The sequence below is a fragment of the Pseudopipra pipra genome, chromosome W (assembly GCF_036250125.1).
Source record: "Pseudopipra pipra isolate bDixPip1 chromosome W, bDixPip1.hap1, whole genome shotgun sequence".
NCBI classification, from domain to species: Eukaryota; Metazoa; Chordata; class Aves; order Passeriformes; family Pipridae; genus Pseudopipra; species Pseudopipra pipra.
The window spans coordinates 25,782,305-25,806,791 of NC_087580.1; the positions used below are offsets into that span (position 1 = coordinate 25,782,305).

The 24,487-nt window shown below is 50.9% G+C and overlaps 1 protein-coding gene across 1 annotated transcript in view; it reads right to left on the reverse strand.

The window, feature by feature from the left end:
* Positions 1 to 17,053: 17,053 nt before the first annotated feature.
* Positions 17,054 to 24,487, reverse strand: part of LOC135405257 (zinc finger protein ZFP2-like) — a 225,478-nt gene continuing 218,044 nt past the window's right edge. Inside the window, exon 4 of the mRNA XM_064639922.1 lies at positions 17,054 to 18,425. Within this exon, the coding sequence (XP_064495992.1) occupies positions 17,841 to 18,425 (585 nt within the window). The 3' untranslated portion in view covers positions 17,054 to 17,840. The remainder of the gene's footprint in view (positions 18,426 to 24,487) is intronic.

Here is a 24,487-nt window from a genome sequence, read left to right on the forward strand (position 1 = left end):
AGTGGTCACAGCACCAAGGCTGGCAGAGTTCAGGCACACGGAGTGACTCTTGGGGTCGGTCCTGTGCCGGGCAAAGGCTTGGACTCGACGCTCCTCGTGGGTCCCTTCCACCTCAGCATGTTCTGTGATGGTGCGATGAGTTCCCTCTCTTTCAACACCTTTGTTCTTTTCAGGGCTCCTCGCTGCCCGGGGCCCGAAGCCCGCCTTCCGCGCGCCTGCTTCCCTGCCCGTTGTGGCGGCCGCAGCCAGGCGCTGAGTGCCCGCTCCCGGGCGGGCACGGCCGCTCGCTCCAGGAGTGGGGGGTCAGCGCCGGCGCCCCGAGGATTCCCGGGATTCCCTCGGCGGTTTCCAGGCAACGCTCCCCGCGCGCTCCTCGCTCCAGGGCCGAACGTGCGCAGCCAATGGGAGGCGGCGGAGTGGGCGGGGCGAGGCGGGGAGGGGGCGGGGCGGGGCCGAGAGGGGCGGTTGGTGGGGTTTGGGTGGGAGCGCTGCTGCTGAGCGGCCCCCGGGCAGCGGCCCCCAAGAAGCCCCCGGGGAAGAAGCCCCAAGTGACCCCTGCGGAGGGACCCCCGGTGAGCGACCCGCGGTGAACAACCCCTGGCAAGTGACCCCCGGGCAGGGACCCCCGGTGCGCGGCCCCCGGGGGTGTCTGTCCGGGGCTGGGCGCGTTCCTTCCCCGTGCAGAGCCGAGCGGGGCCGTGGCGGGAGCGGGGCCGGAGCGGAGCCGGCCGGGGGGGCAGAGGGGAGCCCTGAGCCGCCTTCTGCCGAGGGGGCTGCTGGAAAGGAGCCTGCGCTGGGAGGAGCGGGGGACGTGGCCCGAGGCTGAGGCAGGGGAGCTTCAGGTCAGCTCCTGGAGAAAGGTTTCTCCCTGTGTTTTTCGGGGGGGGCTCGGGCACTGCAATGGGTTGCCCAGGCGGAGCCAGCACCCCGGCAGGTGTTTCAGAGGCGCCTGCATCTGGCCATGGCTGACACGCTTTAGTGGTTTGGGGGTTGCTGGGGCAGTGCTGGGCTGACAGTTGGACTTGATGGAATCATGGAACGTGCTGAGTTGGGAGGGTCCCACCGGCACCGTGGAGTCCAGCTCCTGAGTTTTAGGCACCACTAAAGGAACTGAATCTGCATCGAGCTGTTTGGCTCCAAAAACTCTTCTGCCCCTGGTCTACACTGCCAAGTAAAACAAAACAGACTGTGCAAAATAGAGGCCTGTGTTCCCCCCAAAGGGAAGGCAGGCAGTTACAAACCAGGACAATAAATCAAAGCTCAGAGCTTACATTCATGGTCTCCACAGTTGTATGACACATCAAACCAGTCCCCTGTTCATTACTCGTGTAGAACTCTCATCAGGAACCCCAAACTTTCTTGTGTGTATTTGTATAGATATGTATAGATATGTATAGGTAGATAGATATACATACATAGATATGTATAGGTATATATTTGTGTGTATCTCTGTAAGATTCTGTATCTTTGGATGTGATATTGGCATGCTGTTGTTGTGTGGCAACAAGTGGACTTAAAAGGTCACAACACTTTAGGAGATCGCCTTTCTGCTTGTGGGTTCTATTTTTTAAAGAAGGTGACAAGAAAAGAACTCTTTAGCCAAATATAAGTTAAGACATTAATCAGAGCAAATGTATTGATTTTTATTTCCAATTGTACAACAAGTCATTCAACTATTTGCATACTCCAAAGCTGGGTTGGAAACTTCTCCTTCAGAAATAAGAAAAACTGTTTTCTGGGGCTGTTACTGAGAGCCATGGCAGAGTTTCCAATAACAACTCCCCATCCTTGAAATGCAAAGCCTGAAAAATGAAACAAGCATTAACCTGGAATTCTTGTTGCCAGCACTGATCTGGACAGAAGTTATTAGAGAGTGGAGCAAAGCTAGCACCAGAAACAACCTTGGGCTCTGCATTCCTTGGTCATGGCAACAAAGTTTTGCTTTTCAACCCATCTGCTAAGGAAACCTTGCCAGAACTGTGAGCTTATAACACTACTTTTCTTAAGAAGTTAGGAGGCCTTAATCCAGTGTACACAGATGAGACCCTGAAATAGGAGAGAGTCCAGTTGCTGATGATCAGTGCAGATGAGGAATCAGCTCTGCTGAGTAGGCTTCAAGCTTTGTGATTTTTACAAGTGGACTATTTCAAATCTGTTGTAGAAGAAACAGTCTTTTCTGTTTGATCAACTTTCCACTTTCAGAATACTGGAGTTTATCCCTCAAATTCAGCCTGTAGTTTCAAAAGATAAAAATCCCTACAGGAAACCTTTCAGCCTCAGTAGCCAATTGCAACATACCCAGGGAAGTTCAGCAAGAGCATCATTGATTAAATGAACTGTTCTGGACCAGCCATCCCAGAGAGATTGAGCTCCAGTGCTAAACCCCATAGAGTGCCAAGTGCCATAAGAGCTGATTTTTGGCTTCGCTGAGATTCTCTCTGGTTTCATTTGGTGTAGCTGGCACATCTGGAGCAAAGGGTCTGGGCAAAAGTACATCCTTAGAAGGGTCCAGTACAAATCATGTGACAAGATTAGCGATTTCTCTAATTGAGGAAGTATATTAGATACAGGAATGCATTTTTCTACCTCCTCTTTCCGCACTGCTGCTGTATTCCTTCATCATGCCCTGTGAGCAGTCCCAGTGTTCTGTGATTGACGCCATAAGGGACTTGCTAACAGGGAACAAACACCTCTGAGACAAAAGGTGCCACCACAAAAAGCTCTTGCTGCCCAAGAAGTGCCCAGGCTGCCACAACGACTGCACTTGAAGCCAAAGGATCCAGACTTTCTTTCCTGGGGGAAAGGGCTGCTGATTCCCTTTTTTCAGCCCTGCGCTGCAATCAACGGTCCCACCTTTTGAAAAATTGAATCCAGCTGAAGATTCCTGCCAGACAAAAGAAAAATCTTACTGCCTAAGAAGTGCCTAGGCTGCGCCAAAATCTACACCTCAAAGACAAAGCTTCCAGCCGTTTTTTCCTGGTGGAAAGAGCTGCTGTTCTATTTTTTCAGCCCTGTGATTCAATGGCCTGTCCCACCTCCTGGAAAATTGAATCCTACTGAAGATTCGTGCCAGACAAAAGGAGCCACCAAAGAAAACACTTCCTGCCCTGGAAGTGCCCACACTGCCCCAACAACTACACCTGAATTAAAGGTTCCAGATTTCTTTTCCTGGTGGAAAGAGCTGCTGTTCCCATTTTTCAGCCCTGCTCTGAAATGGCCGGTCCCACCTTTTAAATACTGAATTCAAATGAAGATTCCTGCCAGACAAAAGGTGCCACCACAGAAAGCTCTTTGCTGCCCAAGAAGTGCCCAGGCTGCCTGAACAACGACACCTGAAGCCAAAGATTCCAGACATTTTTTCCTGGTGGAAAGAGCTGCTGTTCCCTTTTTTCTGCCCTGCACTGCAATGGCCGGTCCCACCACCTGAAAAATTGAATCCAAATGAAGAGTCCTGCCAGAGAAAAGTGCCACCACAGAAAGTTCTTGCTGCCAGAGAAGTGCCCAGGCTGCCCCAACATCGACACCTGAAGCCAAAGCTTCCAGACATTTTTTCCTGATGGAAAGAGCTGCTGTTCCCTTTTTTCAGCCCTGCGCTGCAATGGCCTGTCCCACTTTATGGAAAATTGAATCCAAATGAAGATTCCTGACAGACAAAAGGTGCCAACACAGAAAGTTCTTGCTGCCCAAGAAGTGCCCAGGCTGCCCCAACATCTACACCTGAAGCCAAAGCTTCCATCCATTTTTTACTGGTGGAAGGAGATGCTGTTCCCTTTTCTGTGCCCTGCACTGCAATGGCCGGTCCCACCTCCTGAAAAATTCAATCCAAATGAAGATTCCTGCCTAACAAAAGGTACCACCACAGAAAGTTCTTGCTGCCAGAGAAGTGCCCAGGCTACCTCAACAACTGCACTTCAAAGCCAAAGCTTCCAGCCTGTTTTTTCCTGGTGGAAAGAGCTGCTGTTTCCTTTTTTCAGCCCTGTGCTGCAATGGCCTGTCCCACTTTCTGGAAAATTGAATCCAAATAAAGATTCCTGCCAGACAAAAGGTGCCACCGTAGAAAATTCTTGCTGCCCAAGAAGTGCCTAGGCTGCCCCACCAACTACACCTGAAGCCAAAGCTTCCAGACATTTTTTCCTTAGGAAAAGAGCTGCTGTTCCCTTTTTTCTGCCGTGCGCTGCAATGGCCAGTCCCACCTCCTCAAAAATTGAATCCAACTGAAGATTCCTGCCAGACAAAAGGTGCCACCACAGAAAGCTCTTGCTGCCCAAGAAGTGCCCAGGCTACCCCAACATCTGCACCTGAAGCCAAAGCTTCCAGACTTTTTTTCCTGGTGGAAAGAGCTGCTGTTCACTTTTTTCAGCTCTGCTCTGCAATGGACGGTCCCACCTCCTGGAAAATTGAATCCAACTGAAGATTCCTGCCAGACAAAAGGTGCCACCACAGGAAGCTCTTTGTTTCCCAAGAAGTTCCCAGCCTGCACGAACAACTGCACCTGAAGCCAAAGCTTCCAGACTATTTTTCCTGGTGGAAAGAGCTGCTGTTCCCTTTTTTCTGCCCTGCGCTGCAATGGCCTGTCCCACCTCCTGAAAAATTCAATCCAACTGAAGATTCCTGTCAGACAAAAGGTGCCACCACAGAAAGTTCTTGCTGCCCAAGAAGTGCCCAGGCTGCCCCAACATCTACACCTCAAAGCCAAAGCTTCCAGACTTTTTTTCCTTAGGGAAAGCTGCTGTTCACTTTTTACAGCCCTGCTCCGCAATGGCCGGTCCCACCTCCTGGAAAATTGAATCCAAGTGAAGATTCCTGCCCAACAAAAGGTGCCACCACAGAAAGTTCTTGCTGCCCAAGAAGTGCCCAGGCTGCCCCAACAACTGCACCTCAAAGCCAAAGGATCCAGACATTTTTTCCTGGTGGAAAGAGCTGCTGTTCCCTTTTTTCTGCCCTGCGCTGCAATGGCCGGTCCCACCTCCTGAAAAATTTAATGTAAATTAAGATTCCTGCCAGACAAAAGGTGCCACCACAGAAAACTCTTGCTGCCCAAGAATTGCCCAGGCTGCCCCAAAAACTGCACCTGAAGCCAAAGCTTCCAGACTTTTTTTCCTTCTGGAAAGAGCTGCTGTTCCCTTTTTTACTGCCCTGCACTGCAATGGCCTGTCCAACCTCCTGGAAAATTGAATCCAAATGAAGATTCCTGCCAGACAAAAGGTGCCAACACAGAAATCTCTTTGCTGCCCAAGAAGTGCCCAGGCTGCCCCAACATCTACACCTGAAGCCAAAGCTTCCATCCATTTTTTACTGGTGGAAGGAGATGCTGTTCCCTTTTCTGTGCCCTGCACTGCAATGGCCGGTCCCACCTCCTGGAAAATAGAATGTAAATAAAGATTCCTGCCAGACAAAAGGTGCCACCACAGAAAGATCTTTGTTACCCAAGAAGTGCCCAGGCTGCCCCAACAACTGCACCTCAAAGCCAAAGGATCCAGACTTTTTTTCCTTAGGGAAAGAGCTGCTGTTCCCTTTTTTCTGCCGTGTGCTGCAATGGCTGGTCCCACCTCCTGAAAAATTTAATGTAAATTAAGATTCCTGCCAGACAAAAGGTGCCACCACAGAAAGCTCTTGCTGCCCAAGAAGTGCCTAGGCTGCCCCAACAACTGCAACTGAAGCCAAAGGATCCAGATTCTTTTTCCTTGTGGAAAGAGCTGCTGTTCCCTTTTTTCAGCCCTGCACTGCAATGGCCGGTCCCACCTCCTGGAAAATTGAATCCAACTGAAGATTCCTGCCAGACAAATGTCTTACCACAGAAAGTTCTTCCTGCCCAAGAAGTGCCCAGGCTGCCCCAACAACTGCACCTGAAGCCAAAGCTTCCAGACTTTTTTTCCTGGTGGAAGGAGCTGCTAATTCCTTTTTTTTTAGCCCTTTCCTTTATAGGCCAAAGTAACTCCTTAAATAGACTGCAGATGAAGATTCCTGCCAGACAAAAGGTGCCACCACAGAAAGTCCTTGCTGCCCAAGAAGTGCCCAGGCTGCCCCACCAAATGAATATCAAAGTCAAACCTTCCAGACGATTTTTCCTGAGGGAAAGGACTGCTAATTCTCTTTTTTTTGGCCCACTCCTGAAAAGGTCAAAGTAACACCCAAAATAGACTCCAGATAAAGATTCCTGCCAGACAAAAGGTGCCAGCACAGGAAGCTCTTGCTGCCCAAGAAGTGCCCAGGCTGCCCCAACAACTACACCTGAATCCAAAGCTTCCAGACATTTTTTCCTGGTGGAAAGAGCTGCTGTTCCCTATTTGCAGGCCTGCGCTGCAATGGCCTGTCCCACCTCCTTAGAAATTTAGTCCAACTGAAGATTCCTGCTGGACAAAAGGTGCCACCACAGAAAGTTCTTCCTGCCCCAGAAGTGCCCAGGCTGCCCCAACAACTGCACTTCAAAGCCAAAGCTTCCAGACTTTTTTTCCTTAGGAAAAGAGCTGCTGTTCCTTTTTTTCTCCCCTGCGCTGCAACGACCGGTCCCACCTCCTGAAAAATTCAATCCACCTGAAGATTCCTGCCAGACAAAAGGTGCCACCACAGAAAGTTCTTGCTGCCCAAGAAATGCCCAGGCTGCCCCAACAACTGCACGTCAAAACCAAAGCTTCCAGCCTTTTTTTCCTGGTGGAAAGAGCTGCTGTTCCCTTTTTTCAGCCCTGTGCTGCAATGGCCGGTCCCACCTCCTGGAATTTTGAATCCAAATGAAGATTCCTAGAGAAAAGGTACCACCACAGGAAACTCTTGCTGCCCAAGAAGTGCCCAGACTGGAACAACTGCACCTGAAGCCAAAGCTACCAGACTTTTTTTCCTGGTGGAAATGGCTGCTGTTCACTTTTTACAGCCCTGCTCTGCAATGGCCTGTCCCACCTCCTGGAAAATTGAATCCAACTGAAGATTCCTGCCAGACAAAAGGTGCCAGCATGGAAAACTCTTGCTGCCAAAGAAGTGCCCAGGATGCCTCAATAACTGCCCCTGAAGCCAAAACTGCCAGACTTTTTTTCCTTAGGGAAAGAGCTGCTGTTCCCTTTTCTCAGCCCTGCGCTGGTATGGCCTGTCCCACTTCTTGAAAATTGAATCCAAATAAAGAATCATGCCAGACAAAAGGTGCCACCACAGAAAGCTCTTTTTTGCCCAAGAAGTTCCCAGGCTGTACCAACTACACCTAAAGCCAAAGGTTCCAGACTTTTTTTCTTTACGGAAAGCTTCTGTTCCCTTTTTTCTGCCCTGCGCTGCAATGGCCTGTCCCACCTCCTCAAAAATTGAATCCTACTGAAGATTCCTGCCAGACAAAAGGTGCCACCACAGAAAGTTCTTGCTGCCCAAGAAGTGCCCAGGCTGCCCCATCAACTGCACCTGCATCCAGAGGATCCAGAGTTTTTTTCCTGGTGGAAAGAGCTGCTGTTCCCTTTTTGCAGGCCTGCGCTGCAATGGCCGATCTCACTGAAACAGGAGTCCAGGCCCAAAAGAGTTAACTAAGAAATTTGGGCCTGCTAACAAGCTACCAACATCCAAGATGATCTGTGTTCGTTCTGTTCTACTTACTGGACCAAAGCTTCAGAGAATAGTACAAGAACATGTATTAGGTTTAGAAACAATAAATTAGAAATATAACAGGATCAGGTAGACATTTGAATAGGAGAAATAGGCCGGGAGCCAGGGCTTTTCCCAAGCTTCAGTGAGCAGGTCAAGAACAATGGAAGAGAAGAAGGGTCAGGCTGAAGAAGATGAGTTTAAGCCCCCAGACCCACCAAAATTGAGGGCCAAGACAAGCACTGCCCCAAGCCTCACCTGAGCTCCAGCTATACTCCACCTATTATTAATATGCATAGATAGATGTTGGAATCACTTAAATATGCATTTAATTACATCTGAAGATTGTATAAAAATGCTGATTTTGTGTGAAGCCTTCGAGCAAGTTTGTCCAGCGTGAGCTGCCTTGCTCCCAGCATCGAATAAACAAATACCTTGCTGCTTAGAGATAAAAAAAATCTCTGAGCAGTTTCTTGGACCGATTTTTCGGATTCACTTGGAGACCTGCAGCAGCACACCTTCTCCACCCGGCTGCGGAATCCCCCGGAGGACGGGACCCCCTTGGGCACCCTCGGGTAAGTCTTTTTACCCAAAGGGGCTCCCTTCTTTGGTGGCTTCTTGCGGGGGCTGGACAAGAACACTGCCTATTGATAGAAGGTATTTGTATCTGGTTTCTGGTTTTGTTTATTCTGGTTCTGGATACCCGTGAGTCGAGGCGGGACGCCGTCTCGCAGGGGACATGGGAGAGGACGCTCTCCCGGGGGAATATCCCCTCTGGTCTGGTCTGGTCTGGTTTTGTTTGTATTTGGCCCAATATTGTTATTGTGTACCTGATATATCTTGCTTACCTTGAAACATCCAGGAGCACATAGTTAAAGGTATTATCATGCTAAGAGTTGCTATATGAGAGGTAGTGCTGAAGAGTTAACTATAAGCACATCACTTTGGATAAGACCTAGAATTAAGATTTGTCAGTTTTGCAACTGTTAGTTATATGTATGAGCCTTGTGTAACAGATGTAAGGTTTGCCTCCCCGACAGACAAGGCTGGGTCAGAACCAGTGTGCATATTGCAGAAAAGAGGGACACTGGAAGCAAGAATGCCCTGAATTAACAGGTGGAAATACAGGCACAGGAGAGGCTGTTGTTGCTTACAGAGTACTGAGTGAAGGGGGGGCCGGCAGGCCAGTGCTAGGGGACCTGCTGGTAAAAATTAAACTAGGGGAAGAAAAAGAAGAATTAGATTTTCTAATTGATACCAGGGCTACATTTTCTGTTTTGAATTAATACCTAAAAGTGATAAATATGTTTAAGTCGTGGGTGCCACTGACCAATCAGAAAAGCTTTCTTTTGAAACCCCTAAAGTTCAAAATTGGAAAACAAATGGGAGTGCATCAGTTTTGGTATTTACCAAATTTATCCAAACTCGTATTGGGCAGAGACCTACTAGAAAATCTGGGAGCTGTAATAGAATTCGAACAAGGTAAAATTGAACTTAAGGTAAAGGAAGAACAATTAATAGCAGCTCTGAGTTTAGCAATGAGCTATGTGGAGCCAAGCCAGGGTAATTCAGATGTCAATCAAATTTTAGATCAGGTATACCCAGGAGTTTGGGCTACTGACACACCAGGAAAGTCAAAAAGAGCAGCTCCTATTGAAATAGAATTACAGACAGGAGCAAACCCAGTAGTTAGGAAGCAATATGCACTGAAGCTGGAAGACAGAAGAGGAATTGAGCCAATAATAGACAACTTTTTGAAATTAAGGTTATGTAGAGTGTGAATCAGATTGCAACACCCCAATTTTACCAGTCAAAAAGACAAATGGAACACACAGGTTGGCTGAGGATTTAAGAGCAGTAAATAAAATAGCTAAAGCATACATGCAGCTATTGCAAACCTATATACCTTATTAACAATATTAAAAGAAAGTGTAATTTGGTTCAGAGTATTAGACTTAAGAGATGCCTTTTTCTGCCTTCCCTTAACACAGGAAAGTCAAAGGATATTTGCCTTCAAGTGGGAAAATCCCACCACAGGAAGGAAAACAACTCATTTGGACAGTGTTACCTCAAGGGTTAGAAAATCCCACAATTTTGGGAATTAATTAGCTAAAGAATTGGAACAATGGCAGTCACCACCGGGAAAGGGTGTACTTTTATAATATGTGAATGATCTATTGATTGTTACTGAAAAACAAGGAGAATGTGTTCAATGGACAGTACCAAATATGCCTTTGGCATAGTTCACACTCATGGAGCAATTTGGAAAAAAGAGGACTTTTAACTCTTCAAGGAAAAGTTGTGGAATATGCTGAAGAAACTCTATGATTGTTAGAAGCTGTACAACTCCCCTCTCAGGTGGCAATTCTGCACTGCCAAGGACACCTGAAAGGTAACACTGTCCTGGAAATAAGAAACAGAAAAGCTGATGCAGAAGCTGAATTAGCTGCTGCAAGAAGTAAAGAACTACCAGTAGCAGCTTTAGTGCTAGAAGAACTAGACACAGATCAACAGGTAGAATATCAAGAAACAGATTATAAGTGGATACATGAAAATGAAGGTAAGGTGTTAGACAATAGATGAGGTTAACTAAAAACAGGTCAGTTAATACTATTAGAAAAATTAGTGTGGCAATTTGTAAAAGTAAAACATGATAAAACTATTGGGGCTTAGACTCACTCTATTAGCATTTAAGGACTAGAGTAGCAGGACCAAATTTATTTATCACAATAGAGCCAGTCACATCCCAATGTGAACTTTGTCTTTAATACTGGAACAAAAAATACACCAAAGGGCAATAAGTAAAGGGCATTTCCCAGGTGAAATTTGGCAAATTAATTTCTCTGAGCTCCCAAGAAAAGGGGGGGTCCTGTTATCTCTTAGTTTTGACTGACACATTTTCTGGATGGCCTGAAGCTTTCCCATGTAGAAAAAAATGAATCAAAAGGAGTGATTAAAGTCTTGTTGAATGAGATTGTACCATGGTTTGGAATGCCTAAGAGCATCTCTTCAGATAGAGGTTCACACTTTTGTGCATGAATTGTACAAGCAATAAGTAAAGCACTAAAAATCACCTGGCAACTGCATGTGCCCTACAGACTCCAAGCAAATGGGCAAGTAGAAAAGATGAATCTAAAATATGTCAAGAAACAAATTTTCATTGGTATCAAGCTTTACCTATTACTTTAATCAGGCTAAGGGTCAAACCAAGATCAAAAGAGAAACTGAGTCCATTTGAAATTCTATTGGGCAGACCCTACATGATGCAAGCTGTGAATAGTGAAGCTGTAGATCAAATCAGTAATCAATATGTGTGTGATCATGTTATGGCTGTAGGAAAACAATTGCAGAAAAATGCTACAGTGGTGTTAGAACACCAACCCAAGCAGCCTGATTGTAAGTTACATCCCTTCAACCCTGGTGATCAGGTATATGTTAAGAATCTTTCAGGAGATCCACTATGGGAGAAGTGGGATGGACCCCAGCAGGTGCTGATGACCACCTTCACAGTGATCTGGGTGAAAGAGAAACCCACGTGGATCCACTACTCTTGAGTCAAGAGGGTTCCAGAGGAAGCATGGACCTCGGGAGAGGAATCATCTACTATCAAGCCTCCTCAATGCTGATCTTTGGACTGATAAGTACATTGGTGTTAAATCAAACTCTTGCCCAAAAATTATTATGGTGTCAGGCCTATAATGGGAATTCTAGTCTATGATTTGCTATAAATACAGATATTCTGAATTCATCTGAACTGAACCAATACAATGCATCTGTTATAGTCCTCCAAGGAACAAGGGTACTGAATAATTGGTAAAATCCTGGTACCCCATACAATGCAAGTGTTTTAATAGGCACAGATCAGATGGTCACCCAGAACTGACGTTACTGTGAAATGTAATTAGTGGCTGATCAGTGTTGGCACACCTTCACTCTAGATAAATCAGTTTCTGTGATGTGTCAGTGGACATTCAGGGAAGGAAATATAACCAGGAGATTTCCAACCAGCAAATCTCCTACCACCCCATTGACTAAGACCACCACCAGTTCTACAACTCCTTCTTTAGCCTGTGAGAGTGTCCACAATTTAACTGATGCTGGACCTTACATGATTAGACACTCAAATGAGCAGAAGCTGTTGTTAGATCCCACCAATTCACTGAAGAGGGTTCGAATAAACCTTCAAGTAAACATATCAAACATACAAAAAGATTGTCAGCCCTGTATTCAGCAAAGCCTTAAAGGCTGGCATGCATAGATGATGGCCAGATCCCCTCGTACCAGAATTCAAAGAGATGTAACCAGATGGTTTGGCACAGGATTAGGTGTATTAAACACCATAGATCAAGAAGTATTAGTGAATAAACTAAGTGCTGTCACATCTGATCTAGGAAAATTCAAAGTCCCTTTAAGATCATCTTTGCTCACTTTGGCAGAAACACAATCATTGCAGTTAAATTGTTAACATTAGTAGCTAACCACACTGCAAAAGATTTCACCAAAATTATTGACAATGCTGGTGTCATCCATAAAAGGTTTGCACTTGCAATACGATGTCTCCAAACTCAACAGTGGGTACAATCTGTAGCTGCAGGAATATTAAGGGAAGGAACCTCAGGAATATTACCACAAGAAGTAAGAGAAATAATAGCTAGAAACAGTTCTACTACACAATTTGAGAAAAATTACCAGGCGTGGTGGCAGTTAGGGAACTTCACTTACAACCCTCAACATGAACAAATTGAAGCTTATGTACTCACTATCAGTGCAGCTAAAGAAAAGACCATCTTTCCTATCCTGACATTAGGAGCCATACACCAAAATGTAATTGTCAGACCCATAGACCATAATGTTTGGGCAAGTTATGATCACACCAAGAAAAAGTGACAGTCAGTCAGTCAGTCCTGAGGCATGTACTCCTAAAGGACAATTAGGATATGTCTGTGAAAATGCTGTAGTAGGAAATGAGGATTTATGCTTAGATGCTGAAGATAGTGTGTGTACCTTTGAAATGCTTCCCCATACTAAAACCCAATCACAAGTCTACTACGTAGGAAATGGATGTGCATGTGTTAGAACCTTTTGTGTTAATTTTACCGCAGATACTTGTCATGTAGTGAGTGGTACTAATTTTTTTGTTTTACTAAAATAATAGGCTGTGACTTTGATTATATCATTCTAGTGACTACTAGACAACTGATTGAAGCTGATTATACAATGTATCATGATGTGCCAAAATTACAGACAGGAATGAACATTAATCTTCTAAAGCAATGCCTAAACATCCTGATATAGAAAAACTGGTCCAGGAAGTAAACAGAATGACTAAACGAATGCTCTGGCAAGTAGAACATGACACTGAGAGCATAAAAACCATTTTAACCAATGTAGAAAAAGTGGGAGAGCACCACTGGTGAGACATCTTTACAGGATACTCCCCTACAGCATCACAAGTGTTCCACTATTTGATACATCCAATACTGGTATTAGGAGCTGGCATGATTCTACTACTGGTCCTAATTGTTTGGCTATGGTACAAATCAAGCATCATGGTTAGAAGGATGCAGATAATGTGGGCTGTGATGAATACCTATCAAAATCCATTGGAACTTGACGAAGGAATTCGTAAATTCTAAACAAAAAGGGGGGAATGAAACAGGAGGCCAGGCCCAAAAGAGTTAACTAAGAATTTTGGGCCTGCTAACAAGCTACCAACATCCAAAATGATCTGTGCTTGTTCTGTTCTACTTACTGGACCAAAGCTTAAGAGAATAGTACAAGAACATGTAATAGGCCTAGAGGTGATAAATTAGAAATGCAGTAGGATAAGGTAGACATTTGAATAGAAGAAATAGGCCTGGAGCCAGGGCTTTTCCCAAGCTTCAGTGAGCGGGTCAAGAACAATGGAAGAGAAGAAGGGTCAAGCTGAGGAAGATGAGTTTAAGACCCCAGACCCACCAAAATTGAGGGCCAAGAGAAGCACTGCCCCAAGCCCTGCCTGAGCTCCACCTATACTCCACCTATTATTAATATGCATAGATAGATGTTGTAATCACTTGAATATGCATTTAATCACATCTGAAGATTGTATAAAATGCTGATTTTGTGTGAAGCCTTTGAGCAAGTTTGTTCAGCGTGAGCTGGCTTGCTCCCAACGTTGAATAAACAAATACCTTGCTGCTTAGAGATAAAAAAGTCTCTGAGCAGTTTCTTGGACCGATTTTTCGGATTCATGACATCATACCATTTCTGTGACATCACACTTCCCATGTGACATCACAACTCCCCTGTGACATCACATCTTTGTTGTGACATCAAGGATTCTCTATGACATCACATCCATCATATGACATCACATCATATCATCCCTGTGAAATCACATCCTCCCTGTGACATCACAGCTCTCATGTGACATCACATCTCCCCATGACATCACATCTTCCCCGTGACATCACAGCTCCCCTCTGACATCACACCTCCACTGTGACATCACACCTCCCCTATGATGTCACATTCATCATATGACATCACACCTCTTCTGTGAAATCATAACATCTCTGTGATGTCACATCCTCTCCTGTGACATCACAACTCCCCTATGACATCACAACCATCATAAGAATCACACCTCTCCTTTGATATCGTATCATCCCTGTGACATCACATCCTCTCTGTGACATCACATCCTCCCTGTGACATCATATCCTCCCTATGATGTCCTAGCCATCATATGACATCACATCCTTTCTGTGACGTCACATCTCTATGATTTCACATCCATCATATGACATCACACCTCTCCTGTGATATCACATCCTCCCCTGTGACATCACATCGTCCCTGTGACATCACACCTCCCCATGATATCACAGCTCCCCTGTGACATCACATCCAGTGACATCCAGATCCATCCCAAGGTTGGGGGTGTGTGTGAGACAGGCAGAAGCACAAATGCCTGCACAGCCCAGAGCAGTCAGTGTGGGGCTGTGCTTGCTGCTGCAGAGACCCCCAGGGAACAAACCCAGGCAGTAGGTTGGGGGGCTGTGTGTGTGTCCCTAAGGAGGACACTTGCCTTATTATTGCTTATTAGTTGTAATATCTTACAGATCTATCACACAACACCTAAGGATGGATTCTATAGAATATGTGCCATAGATATTTGGGTTGGGTCTGGCTGAGCTGCAGTTCAGTTCCCCACAGCAGCCCTCCCAGGGCTGGGCTTGGCATTGGCAGCTGGAAGGGGGTTGAGAACACCCCAGTGTTTTGGCCACTGCTGAGCACAGCACCAACCCTGGGACATTCCTTCCTTAGCTGAGGGCAAGAGCCTGGCAGGGGACCCAAGTAGGCCAGCTGAGCCCAACTGACCCAAGGGACATTGCAGACCATGGGAGGTCAGCTCAGCTCTAAAAGCTGAGGCAGGGAGCAGGAGGGGGGCATTCATTGTCTGATGGCTGCCTGCTGAGGAACCGTCCCGCGGACCCAAGCCCTGCTCCTCGGGAGTGGCCGACCATGGCTGCTCATGGGAAGCAGAGAACAAACCCTGCTGTCTTTGGCTTCTGTGTGCACAAGCTTTGTTCTGCTTTTTGCTTTAAATAAACTGCCTTATCTCAACCCACTATTTTGTTTTTCCCACCTTACTCTCTCCCATGTCCTGTTGGGAAGGAGAGTGATAGAGCAGCTGGGAGGGCACCTGGTCTCCAGCCAAGGTCAACCCACCACACACCTGAACACTTCCAGAGACTCCACCACCTCCCTGGGCTACTTGTTCCAATGCCTGAACACTCTATCAGTGGAAAAAGGGTTTTTGAATATCTAATCTAAGCCTCACCTGATGCACCTTGAGGCCGTTTCCTCTCTTCCTGTCACTAAAGGCTTTGCAGAAGAGATCGACCCCCACACCCTCTAAAACCTCCTTTCAGGTCATTGCAGAGAGCAATGAGGTCCCCCCTGAGCCTCCCCTTCTCCAGACTCAACAAGCCCAGTTCCCTCAGCCGTCCCTCAGCAGACATGTTTTCCAGAGCCTTCCCCAGCTCCGTTCCCTTCTCTGGACACGCTCCAGCCCCTCAAGGGCCTTTTGGCACTGAGGGCCCAGAACTGGACACAGCACTCCAGGTGGGGCCTCCCCAGTGCCCAGCACAGAGGGGCAATCAGTTCTCTGCTCCTGCTGGCCACACTCTTCTCCACAAAGGCCACGATGCCCTTGGCCTTCTTGCCCCCCTGGGCACACTCTGCCTCATATCCAGCCCCTGTCAAGCAGCACCCCCAAGTCCCTTCTTGCTGAGCAGCTCTCCAGCCCCTCTGCCCCCAGCCTGGAGCGTTCCAGGGGCTTGTTGGGAGCCAAGAGCAGGCCCTGACACTTGGCCTTATTGATCCAGCCTGTCCAGATCCCAGAGTATGTTCCAGGAAGGACGATGGAACCTCATGGAACAAAGGACCATTGTGACACTGTGGGGCCTTCTGGAGCCAAAGGAGCCCTGGGACACTATGGAATCTCATGGGGTCAAGGCAGCACTGTCACCCTGGGAAAACTCCTGGAATTCAGGGCCCATTGTGACACTGCAGCTCCCCATGGAACAAAAGGAACCCTGGGACGCTGCAGAAACTCCTGAAACCAAGGGACCATTGTGACATTGAGGGGGCTGATGGAATCAGGAGTCCATTGGGACAATCCAGGGCCTCATGAAATCAAAGGAATTCTGGCACACTGTCAAACCTCCTGGAACCAAGGGTTCCTGCTGACATGTGTGTCCTTCTGGAACCAAGGGAGCCCTGAGATATTTCTGAACCTCCCAGAATCCAGGGGCCATTGGGACCCTGCAGAACCTCCTGCATTCAAGTGCTCCTTGTGAAACTGCAGGCTCTCCTGGAACCCAAGGATTCCTGGAACACTGCAGAGCTCACGGAACCAAGGGGCCACTGTCCCACTGCAGCTCCTTCTGAAGCACAAGGGACCCTGGGACAATGGGGAAACTCCAAGAATCCAAAGGGCATTTGGGGACTGCAGGGCCTCATGGAACTAAAGGAACCTTTGGAGACTGTGGAAGCTCATGGAATCAAGGGGTCATTGTGACATGTGGGGTCTCCTGGAAGCAAAGGAACCCTGAGAACGTCTGTGGGAACAAGTTAAGGCAGCAGCAGCTGCATTCAGTTAACCAGGATCAACAAAGAGTGTTTTGGCCTTGACTGGTGTTTTCCATCCAGAGAGTGCTGTTTGCCGAAGTGGAAACCACTTGGAACGCTCTGCATGGTAGCCTGTGTTTTTCTCTGGTGGCTGAACACAGCCAGCACATGAGGGGAGGGGAATGTGTGGGATCAGGGCACTGCTTTGGGGCCATGCTGGGAATTCTGGTGGACTAAAAGACAAAGCCCAGGCGCTGTTTCCAAAGGAACCCCAATGAAAGGGAGACACCGCAAAGATGGGAGGACAAGTCCTGCAATGGAACTCTGTGTGTGCCGCCTCATTTTATCCTTCAGTGCCCACAGGAGAGGGGGAAAAAAGTGGGGGTTGGGCCCCCAAAACTGTTCAGGGGGAAAATTGGAGATTGAGGGGACAATGGGAAAGTGGGAGGAACAGGGAGAAGGGTGGAAAAGGGGAGGTGGTCTGGCAGGCCTGATGGTCCCATGGGGGTCTTTGGGCACAGGGGGGTTGGCAAAAGGGGGTGGCCCCCCTGAGCTCCCAACTTCCTCTGGGGTTCTGGAGGCTGCTGGATCCAATCTCAGCCTTGGGTAATGACAACAGTTTGAGTTTAGAGAAATTAGAGAGGTGTGAGTGAACCACTTTTGTCCTCAAGGTTTTAATGATGGCAAATCAAATCTATTGATTTATTTAGGGTTCCAAATGACCAGACAAAAAATCTTCATCAGAATTATTTACTGCACAATACAAACACTAAAACTATCAGGAGTACAGGATAAGATAGGACAGTGCTCTACACTAAAGCAATTGTTGAAGCAATTCTACTCCAGCTGGCACAAAATCAATAATTCTTAATTAGAGATGGATGGAACTCCCCCAGACCAACACTCGTGGGGAGATCTCTGCTCTCAACCTCCAGAACTGACCTTGGGGGGTCCCCAGCCAAGGCAGGAATCTCGACACACCCCACAAGAAAGGTTCTGTTGGAAGAAGCTGCCCCTGGGAAAGGGGACTGGCCCTTTGTGGTCAAAAGGGATGGACTGACAGTCACTGGACTCCAGGGGTTGCCTCAACATCAGGGGGTTCATTCGGGGTGGAAGCAGCGGCCGAAGCTCTTCCTGCAGTCGGGGCACTGGTAGGGCTTCTCTTACTGGTGGGTCCGTTGGTGTTTGGTCAAGACACCGATCTGGGTGAATCTCTTCCCACACTCCCCACACTTGTAGGGCCTCTCCCCGGTGTGGATGCGCCGGTGGGTGACAAGATGGGATTTCTCCTTGAACCGTTTCCCGCAGTCGGTGCAGCAGAAGGGCCTCTCATCCGTGTGCGTCCGCTCATGCGTGTAGAGATTCCCCCTGGTTGGAAACCTCTTCCCACATTCCAAGCACTTGTAGGGCCGTTCCCCAGTGTGGATGCGATGGTGTTTGCGGAGGGTGGAGCTGTCACTGAAGCTCTTCCCACATTCCCTACACGTGTAAGGACATTCTCCAGTGTGGATGTGCTGGTGGGAACGAAGGTGAAAGCTCCGGCTGAAGCTCTTCCCACATTCCTCACACTTGTAGGGCCGTTCCCCAGTGTGGATGAGCTGGTGGGTGCGGAGGTGGTAGCTCTGGCTGAAGCTCTTTCCACATTCTCCACATGTGTAGGGACGTGCCCCAGTGTGGATTTGCTGGTGGCGGAGCAGGCTGAAGCTCTGACTGAAGCTCTTCCCACATTCCCAGCACCTGAAGGGCTTCTTTCTAGTGGGAGGCTGCTCAGGGACCACCAGGTTGGAGCTCTGGCTCAAGCTCTGGTCGCCTTCCTGGCACAGGCTGGCTCTTTCCTCCTCAGAGCACCCTGGGATGGCTTTGGAGCCCCTCCTGCGGGGGGATCTCCGGCCCTTTTCCTCCCCGCTGCCTTCCTGCGCCGGGGAGCCCTTCAAAACGGCCTCTCCCACCAGGGTCTCACGGGGGGATTTGTCCTCCGGGCTCTCCGTCCTCAGCTCGGGGCCTGGGGCAGGAAGCAAGAAGGACAGGGAGGGGATTTGCCTCCGGCCCACAGGGAAGGCCAAGGACATCCCCCCAACTCCGGCCCCGGCAGGACGGCGGCGCCAGCGGGGTTGTCCTGCAGCCGGGGCCATGCTCGGCTGACAGAGCCAGCACAACACCCGCCCAAAGGGACACTGACTTCCTCCTCACCTGCCTGGGGGGCCCACGGCATCTTCCTCTTCCTCGCAGCCTCCTCCTCCATCCGCCCAAGCTTTGGGAAGGACAAATCCTGATGGGGGGGAAAACAAGGGCTGAGCGCGTTGGCTTGGGGGTTCCTCCTGCCCAAGTCCATCTCTAGAACTCACCGGGCATCCTGTGTCCATAAAAACCTCCAAAACACCAAGATTCAGCCCAGAAAAACTCAAACCACCCATATTCAGGCAAAACACCCCTCAGAAATAGCAAGAAGACCCTCATCCAGCCAAACTGCAAAAAGTTGAGATTCAGCTAAAAAATACTCCAAAATATGAAGATTAGCCCAAAAAAAGGTGATGGGGACTGAATTTTACCCTCCAGCAGGAAAGTCGTTTGATTTCAAGCTCGTCTTCAAAGCGTGCCCTGGGATTGGAGCCTGGGCTCTAATTAACCTCTCCTGTGCTGCCAAACAGCAGGAGCTGTATGGCCAAGGGACAAACTCTGTGATCCCTGTCAGTGTCCATGGCCCCTGTCAGTGTCCTTCAGGGAAACTGAGAGCAGGAAATGAAGAAACTTGTTTGGAACTAAACTGGTGTTAAAGTGGGAAAAACCTCCTTCCATGGAAATAAAACTTAGACAGTTTTTCCTGGGCTGAACAAGCTCATTCAGGGATGAAGGACTGGGACTTCTGTGGACATTTGTGCTGGTTTCTTTGGACACTTGTGTTCCTTCAGAGAGCCCCTGGAAACACTCTGCTGTTCACTCCCAGTGCCACCAGTGCCTGGGTCCTGTCTGCAGCAGCAGATTGCAGTGGGACAGTAGAAATGCTTTTCTGAGCCTCTGGGCTGGACACAGGCACAGCCTGACCCTGAACCCAAGGGAAACAAAGACAAATTCCATGGCTTTAGCTGGAGCAAGGCGGGAGGGGTGGGGTTCCTGAGGGTAGCACTAACCAGACTTCTCTGTGTGTGTGAGACAGGTAGAAGCACAAATGCCTGCACAGCCCAGAGCAGTCAGTGCAGATTTTTGGGGGCATCAACAGGACCCCTCCCCTGGGGGCTGCAATTTCACACTCCTTTGGAGAGCATGACTAAAACATCCCACACACAGCCACTCAGACACAGCCAAACACACCCACACCCACACAAGCAGCTCATCCTACACTTCAGCAGGATGAGCCCTGACCGAGCAGAGGGACCAAAATCACCTGGAAACACACCCCAGGGACCCCAAAACACAGTCAAAACACACCCAGATCACCCCAAAACACACCCTAGGGAACCCAAAACACACCTGGGGGGCCCCCAAAACACACCCAAACACACCCAAACACAGCAGCTCATCCTGCATTTCAGCAGGATGGCCCTGACCGAGCAGAGGGACCCAAAATGCACCCAGATCACCCCAAAACACACCCCGGGGACCCCAAAATACACTCCGGGGATCCCAAATCTCCGGGAGACCCCAAACCCCAAAACACACCAGATGGCCCTGACTGAGCAGAGGGACCCAAAATGCACCCAGATCACCCCAAATCCCACCAGGGGGACCCCAAAACCCCAAATCCCACAAAATAGCACTGGGGGAGTGGGGACACCCAAAACCTGGGTGGGGACCCCAGAATCCCACCAGGGTGGGTGTTGGGGGTAACCCCCACCCCTGGGGCCCCTCCTGGGGGGCTGTGGGGGGTCCCTACCCCCCCCAACCTGTGCCCCCCCCACCAAATCCCACAGGCAGCTGGAGCAGAATCACCTGTACACGGCCTACGCTGGCATCATGGCCAAGGTGGGACCCCCAAAAATGGGGTCGAGGGGTTTGAGGGGGGCCCTGGGGTTTGGGGGATCCCCGGGAATTCGGGTGAGGTGATATTGGGACTGGGGGGGGAGGGTCCCCAGAATTTGGAGGGGGAACCTGGAGATTGGCGAGGGTGTTCCCAGGGGTTTTGGGGGTCCATGGAGGTGGGGGGTCCCCAGAGATATTTTGGGAAGGATCCAGAGACTGGAGGGTCCCCAGAAGTTGGGGGGGGGGCAGTGATTGGGGGGGTCCCCAGAGACTGGGGGGGTTCCCAAGGGTGGGGGTCTCAAAGATGAGGGGACTGTGGGTGGGGGACAGGAACTTTGGGGGTCCCCAGGAATTGGGGGGTTTCTATGGTTATTTTGGGCATCCCCAGAGATTTGGGGGTCCCCCCAAAAGGCTGGTTGGGGGGGCTAATTTGGGGAGCCCCCCTTTAAATTCCCCCCCCCCCCCCCCCCCCCCAGAGCTGTCACACAGGGGAAGGGGAGGAGGAAGAGAAGGAGGAAGAGGGCAAGGAAGAGGCCGAGGACTTGTTCAAGGTGAGGGGGGGACCCCAACACCTCCCTTGACCCAACCTGACCCTTGTGACCCCCCTGACACCCCCTGACACCCCCGTGCCCCCCCTGGAGAAGGAGATGGAGAAGCAGAAGCTGCTGAACCTCCCCCCGTGACCCCTCAACCCCCAACCCCTGACACCCCCTGACCCCTGTGTCCCCCCAGGAGAAGGAGAAGCAGAACTTGCTGAACTTCCCCCTGTGAGCCCCTGTGACCCCTGACCCCCAACCCCTGACACCCCCCGACCCCTGTGACCCCCCCTGTGTCCCCCAGGAGAAGGAGAAGCAGAAGCTGCTGTCCCAGCAGGCCCGGTTGCACACACAGGGGGCGGCCGAGATGGTGCTGCAGATGATCAGTGCCTGCAAGGGTGAGACCCCCGGGGAGAGACCCCTGAGAGACCCCCCTGTGTGAGAGAGACCCCCAGGAGACCCTTGGAAGAGATCCCTGTGAGGGTGAGACCCTCCCAGGAGAGACTCCTGACAGACCCCTGGGAGAGACCCCTGAGAGACCCCTGTGTGAGAGAGACCCCTGGGAGAGAGACCCCTGGGAGACCCCCCTTTGTGAGAGAGACCCCCAGGAGACCCCTGGGAGAGATCCCTGTGAGGGTGAGACCCTCGGGAGAGACTCCTGACAGACCCCTGGAAGAGACCCCTGAGAGATCCCTGTGTGAGAGAGACCCCCAGGAGACTTCCGGGAGAGATCCCTGTGAGGGTGAGATGCCCAGGAGAGACCCCTGACAGACCCCTGTGTGAGAGAGACCCCAGGGAGAGAGACCCCCAAGAGTTCCCCTGGCACATGACCCTCGTGTGACACACACATGTTGTCCCCAGGTGAGCAGTGGGGCCGTGGGGGGGCTGTGACGCACACATGACACACACATGACACACGTGTGTCCCCAGGTGAGCAGGGGGGCCATGAGGGGGCTGTGACACACACACACACACACACACACACAAACACACACACACACACACAGGGATGTTCCAGGGGTAACTCAATCCGGGCTGTGGGCAGGTCCCTGCAGGAGCAGCAGCTTCCTCTGCACATTTGAGGTGATAAAGCTGCTCTAAACCTGCACTCCAACTACTCCACAGCTCTGGGCTCACCTCCACACCACTTCTCAGCCTCACCTCAGGGCCTGGGCTCAAGGACAGGAACCTGCAGGGAGGGGACATCATGTGCAAGCTGAGGGCTGCCTGCTTGCACTGGCCTCTGGGCTTCTTTCTCCTTCTACAACCAGCCCAGAACTCAGCCTGCTTTTCTAACATCACACTGGCCACAATTTGCCTCATCTTCAGCTGCCTGTCCATCCACACTCCCAGCTCCCTTTCTGCCTGCCTGCTCTCCAGACACTCTGGCCCCAGCCCGGGGGGCTGACGGGGCTTCTTGTGGCCAAAGGGCAGGACCCGGCCCTTGGCCTGCTTGACCCTCATCCCCTTGCAATCAGCCCATGGATCCAGCTGGGCCAGGTCCCTCTGCAGAGCCCTCCTGCCTTCCAGCACATCAACACACCCCCAGCTTGGGGTCACCTGCACATTTGCTGATGAAATGCCTGGTTCTGCAGGAGCTGCAGATGCTCAAGGGGCAGCAGGACCAAGTCAGGAGCCTGGGGGGCTTTGGGGTGCGGGAGGGTCCTGGGGGAGCTGGGGAGGGGCTTTGGGGATTGGGGGTACAAACCAGTACAGATCAGTACAGACCAGGACAGACCAGTACAGACCAGTACCTCCTCACTGCTCCCCAGAGCTCTCCTGGAGCTGGGCCACGTTGTCCTGGGACACCTGAGCCCCCCCAGTGCCCTCCCAGTACAGCCCAGTGCCCCCAGTACAGCCCACTGTGTTCCTGTCCCAGGGTGCCAGGGTGCCCCCCTCTTTGGGGGGGTGGTTGGAATGGATTTGATGGGGCGGGCTGGGGGAGATTTGAAGGGATCTGGGGGTTTGGATGGGGATTTGGGGGCGTTTAGGGGTCTTTTGGGTGTATTTGGGGGAGTTAAAACAGGTTTTGGGGGCATTTGGGCATCAAAGGGATCTGTGGGGGGAGGGGACTAAAGGGAAAATGGAGGTTAAGGGACATATGGGGAGGTGAAAGAGGTCTTGGGGGGAGATGAGGGGCTGCACCAAGAGCAGCTGAGTCCTGAGACCTCCCCGGTGTCCTCAAGACCCTCTTGGTGTTCCTAATTCCCCCTTGACACTCCAAGACAAGCCTGGTGTCTCCAGTGTCCCCAGGGCCTCCCCATTGCCATTATTCCCCCCTTGACACCCCCAATTCCACTGGCCCCAAGCCCCATCCCTGATGTCCCCAACCCTCCATCTCACCCCAGGAGCCCCCCCTGGACCCTTTGACCCCAAAAATGCCCCCCCACACGCTCACAGAAAGGCCAAGGGCATCTGCAGACACGTTGGGGACAGTTGGGGGGCTTTGGGGGGCACTGGGTGATTACTGGAGGATACTGGGACACACTGGGGGGAACCAGAGGGCACTGGGAGGGACTAGAGGGTTACTGAGGGATCCTGGGAGGGCACTTGGAGGGACTGGAGAGTTACTGGGGGATTATCAGGACACACAGGGGGGACACTGGCAGGTTACTGGGCCATACTGGGGGCTATTGGGTGCTCACTGGAACATCACTGGGCCATCCTGGGGGGCAGTGGGAGGTCACTGGGACACACTGGCTGGTCACTGAGGGGGTTACTGGGCCGTACTGAGGGGCACTGGGAGCCCCTTACACGGATGTGGTACATCTACCCCCCGGACTTTGGGGGGCACCCCCACGACTCCTTCCCCTGGGGGCTGGGAGATCCCCTTAACCCCACTGCTGGGCTTTAGGGGACCCCCGGGCCCCAGTCCCTTTGGGGTCTCTGTGTGCTGCGTGTTGGGGGTCTCTGGGGTTCGGGGGGGCATTGGGATCCCCTTTCCCTGGGGTCGGTCCGCCGGGCCGGCAGGGGGCGCTGTTGCGGGAGGGGTAATGGCGGGTCGCGGGTCATGCCGGCGGGTAACGCCGGCGCGCCTGCGCAGTGCAGCCAGGGCGCTGGGACAGCCCCACCCCCCCCACGCGGGTTCCAGGCCCCGCGCTCTGACCCTCGGGAACCCCCGAACCCCTCGGCTAAACCCTCCCGAGCCCTCCAGCCTTTCCACCCACAGCCGCGCTCCCCGCAGCCCCGAGCGGATCCCCAGAATCGCGCTCTCCGAGCGCTGCCGCACCTCCGCCGCTACCGCTGCCCCGCAGACAACATGGCGCTCTGCGCACGCCCCGCCTCTCGAGCCCCCGCCGCAGCCAATCAGCGCTCGG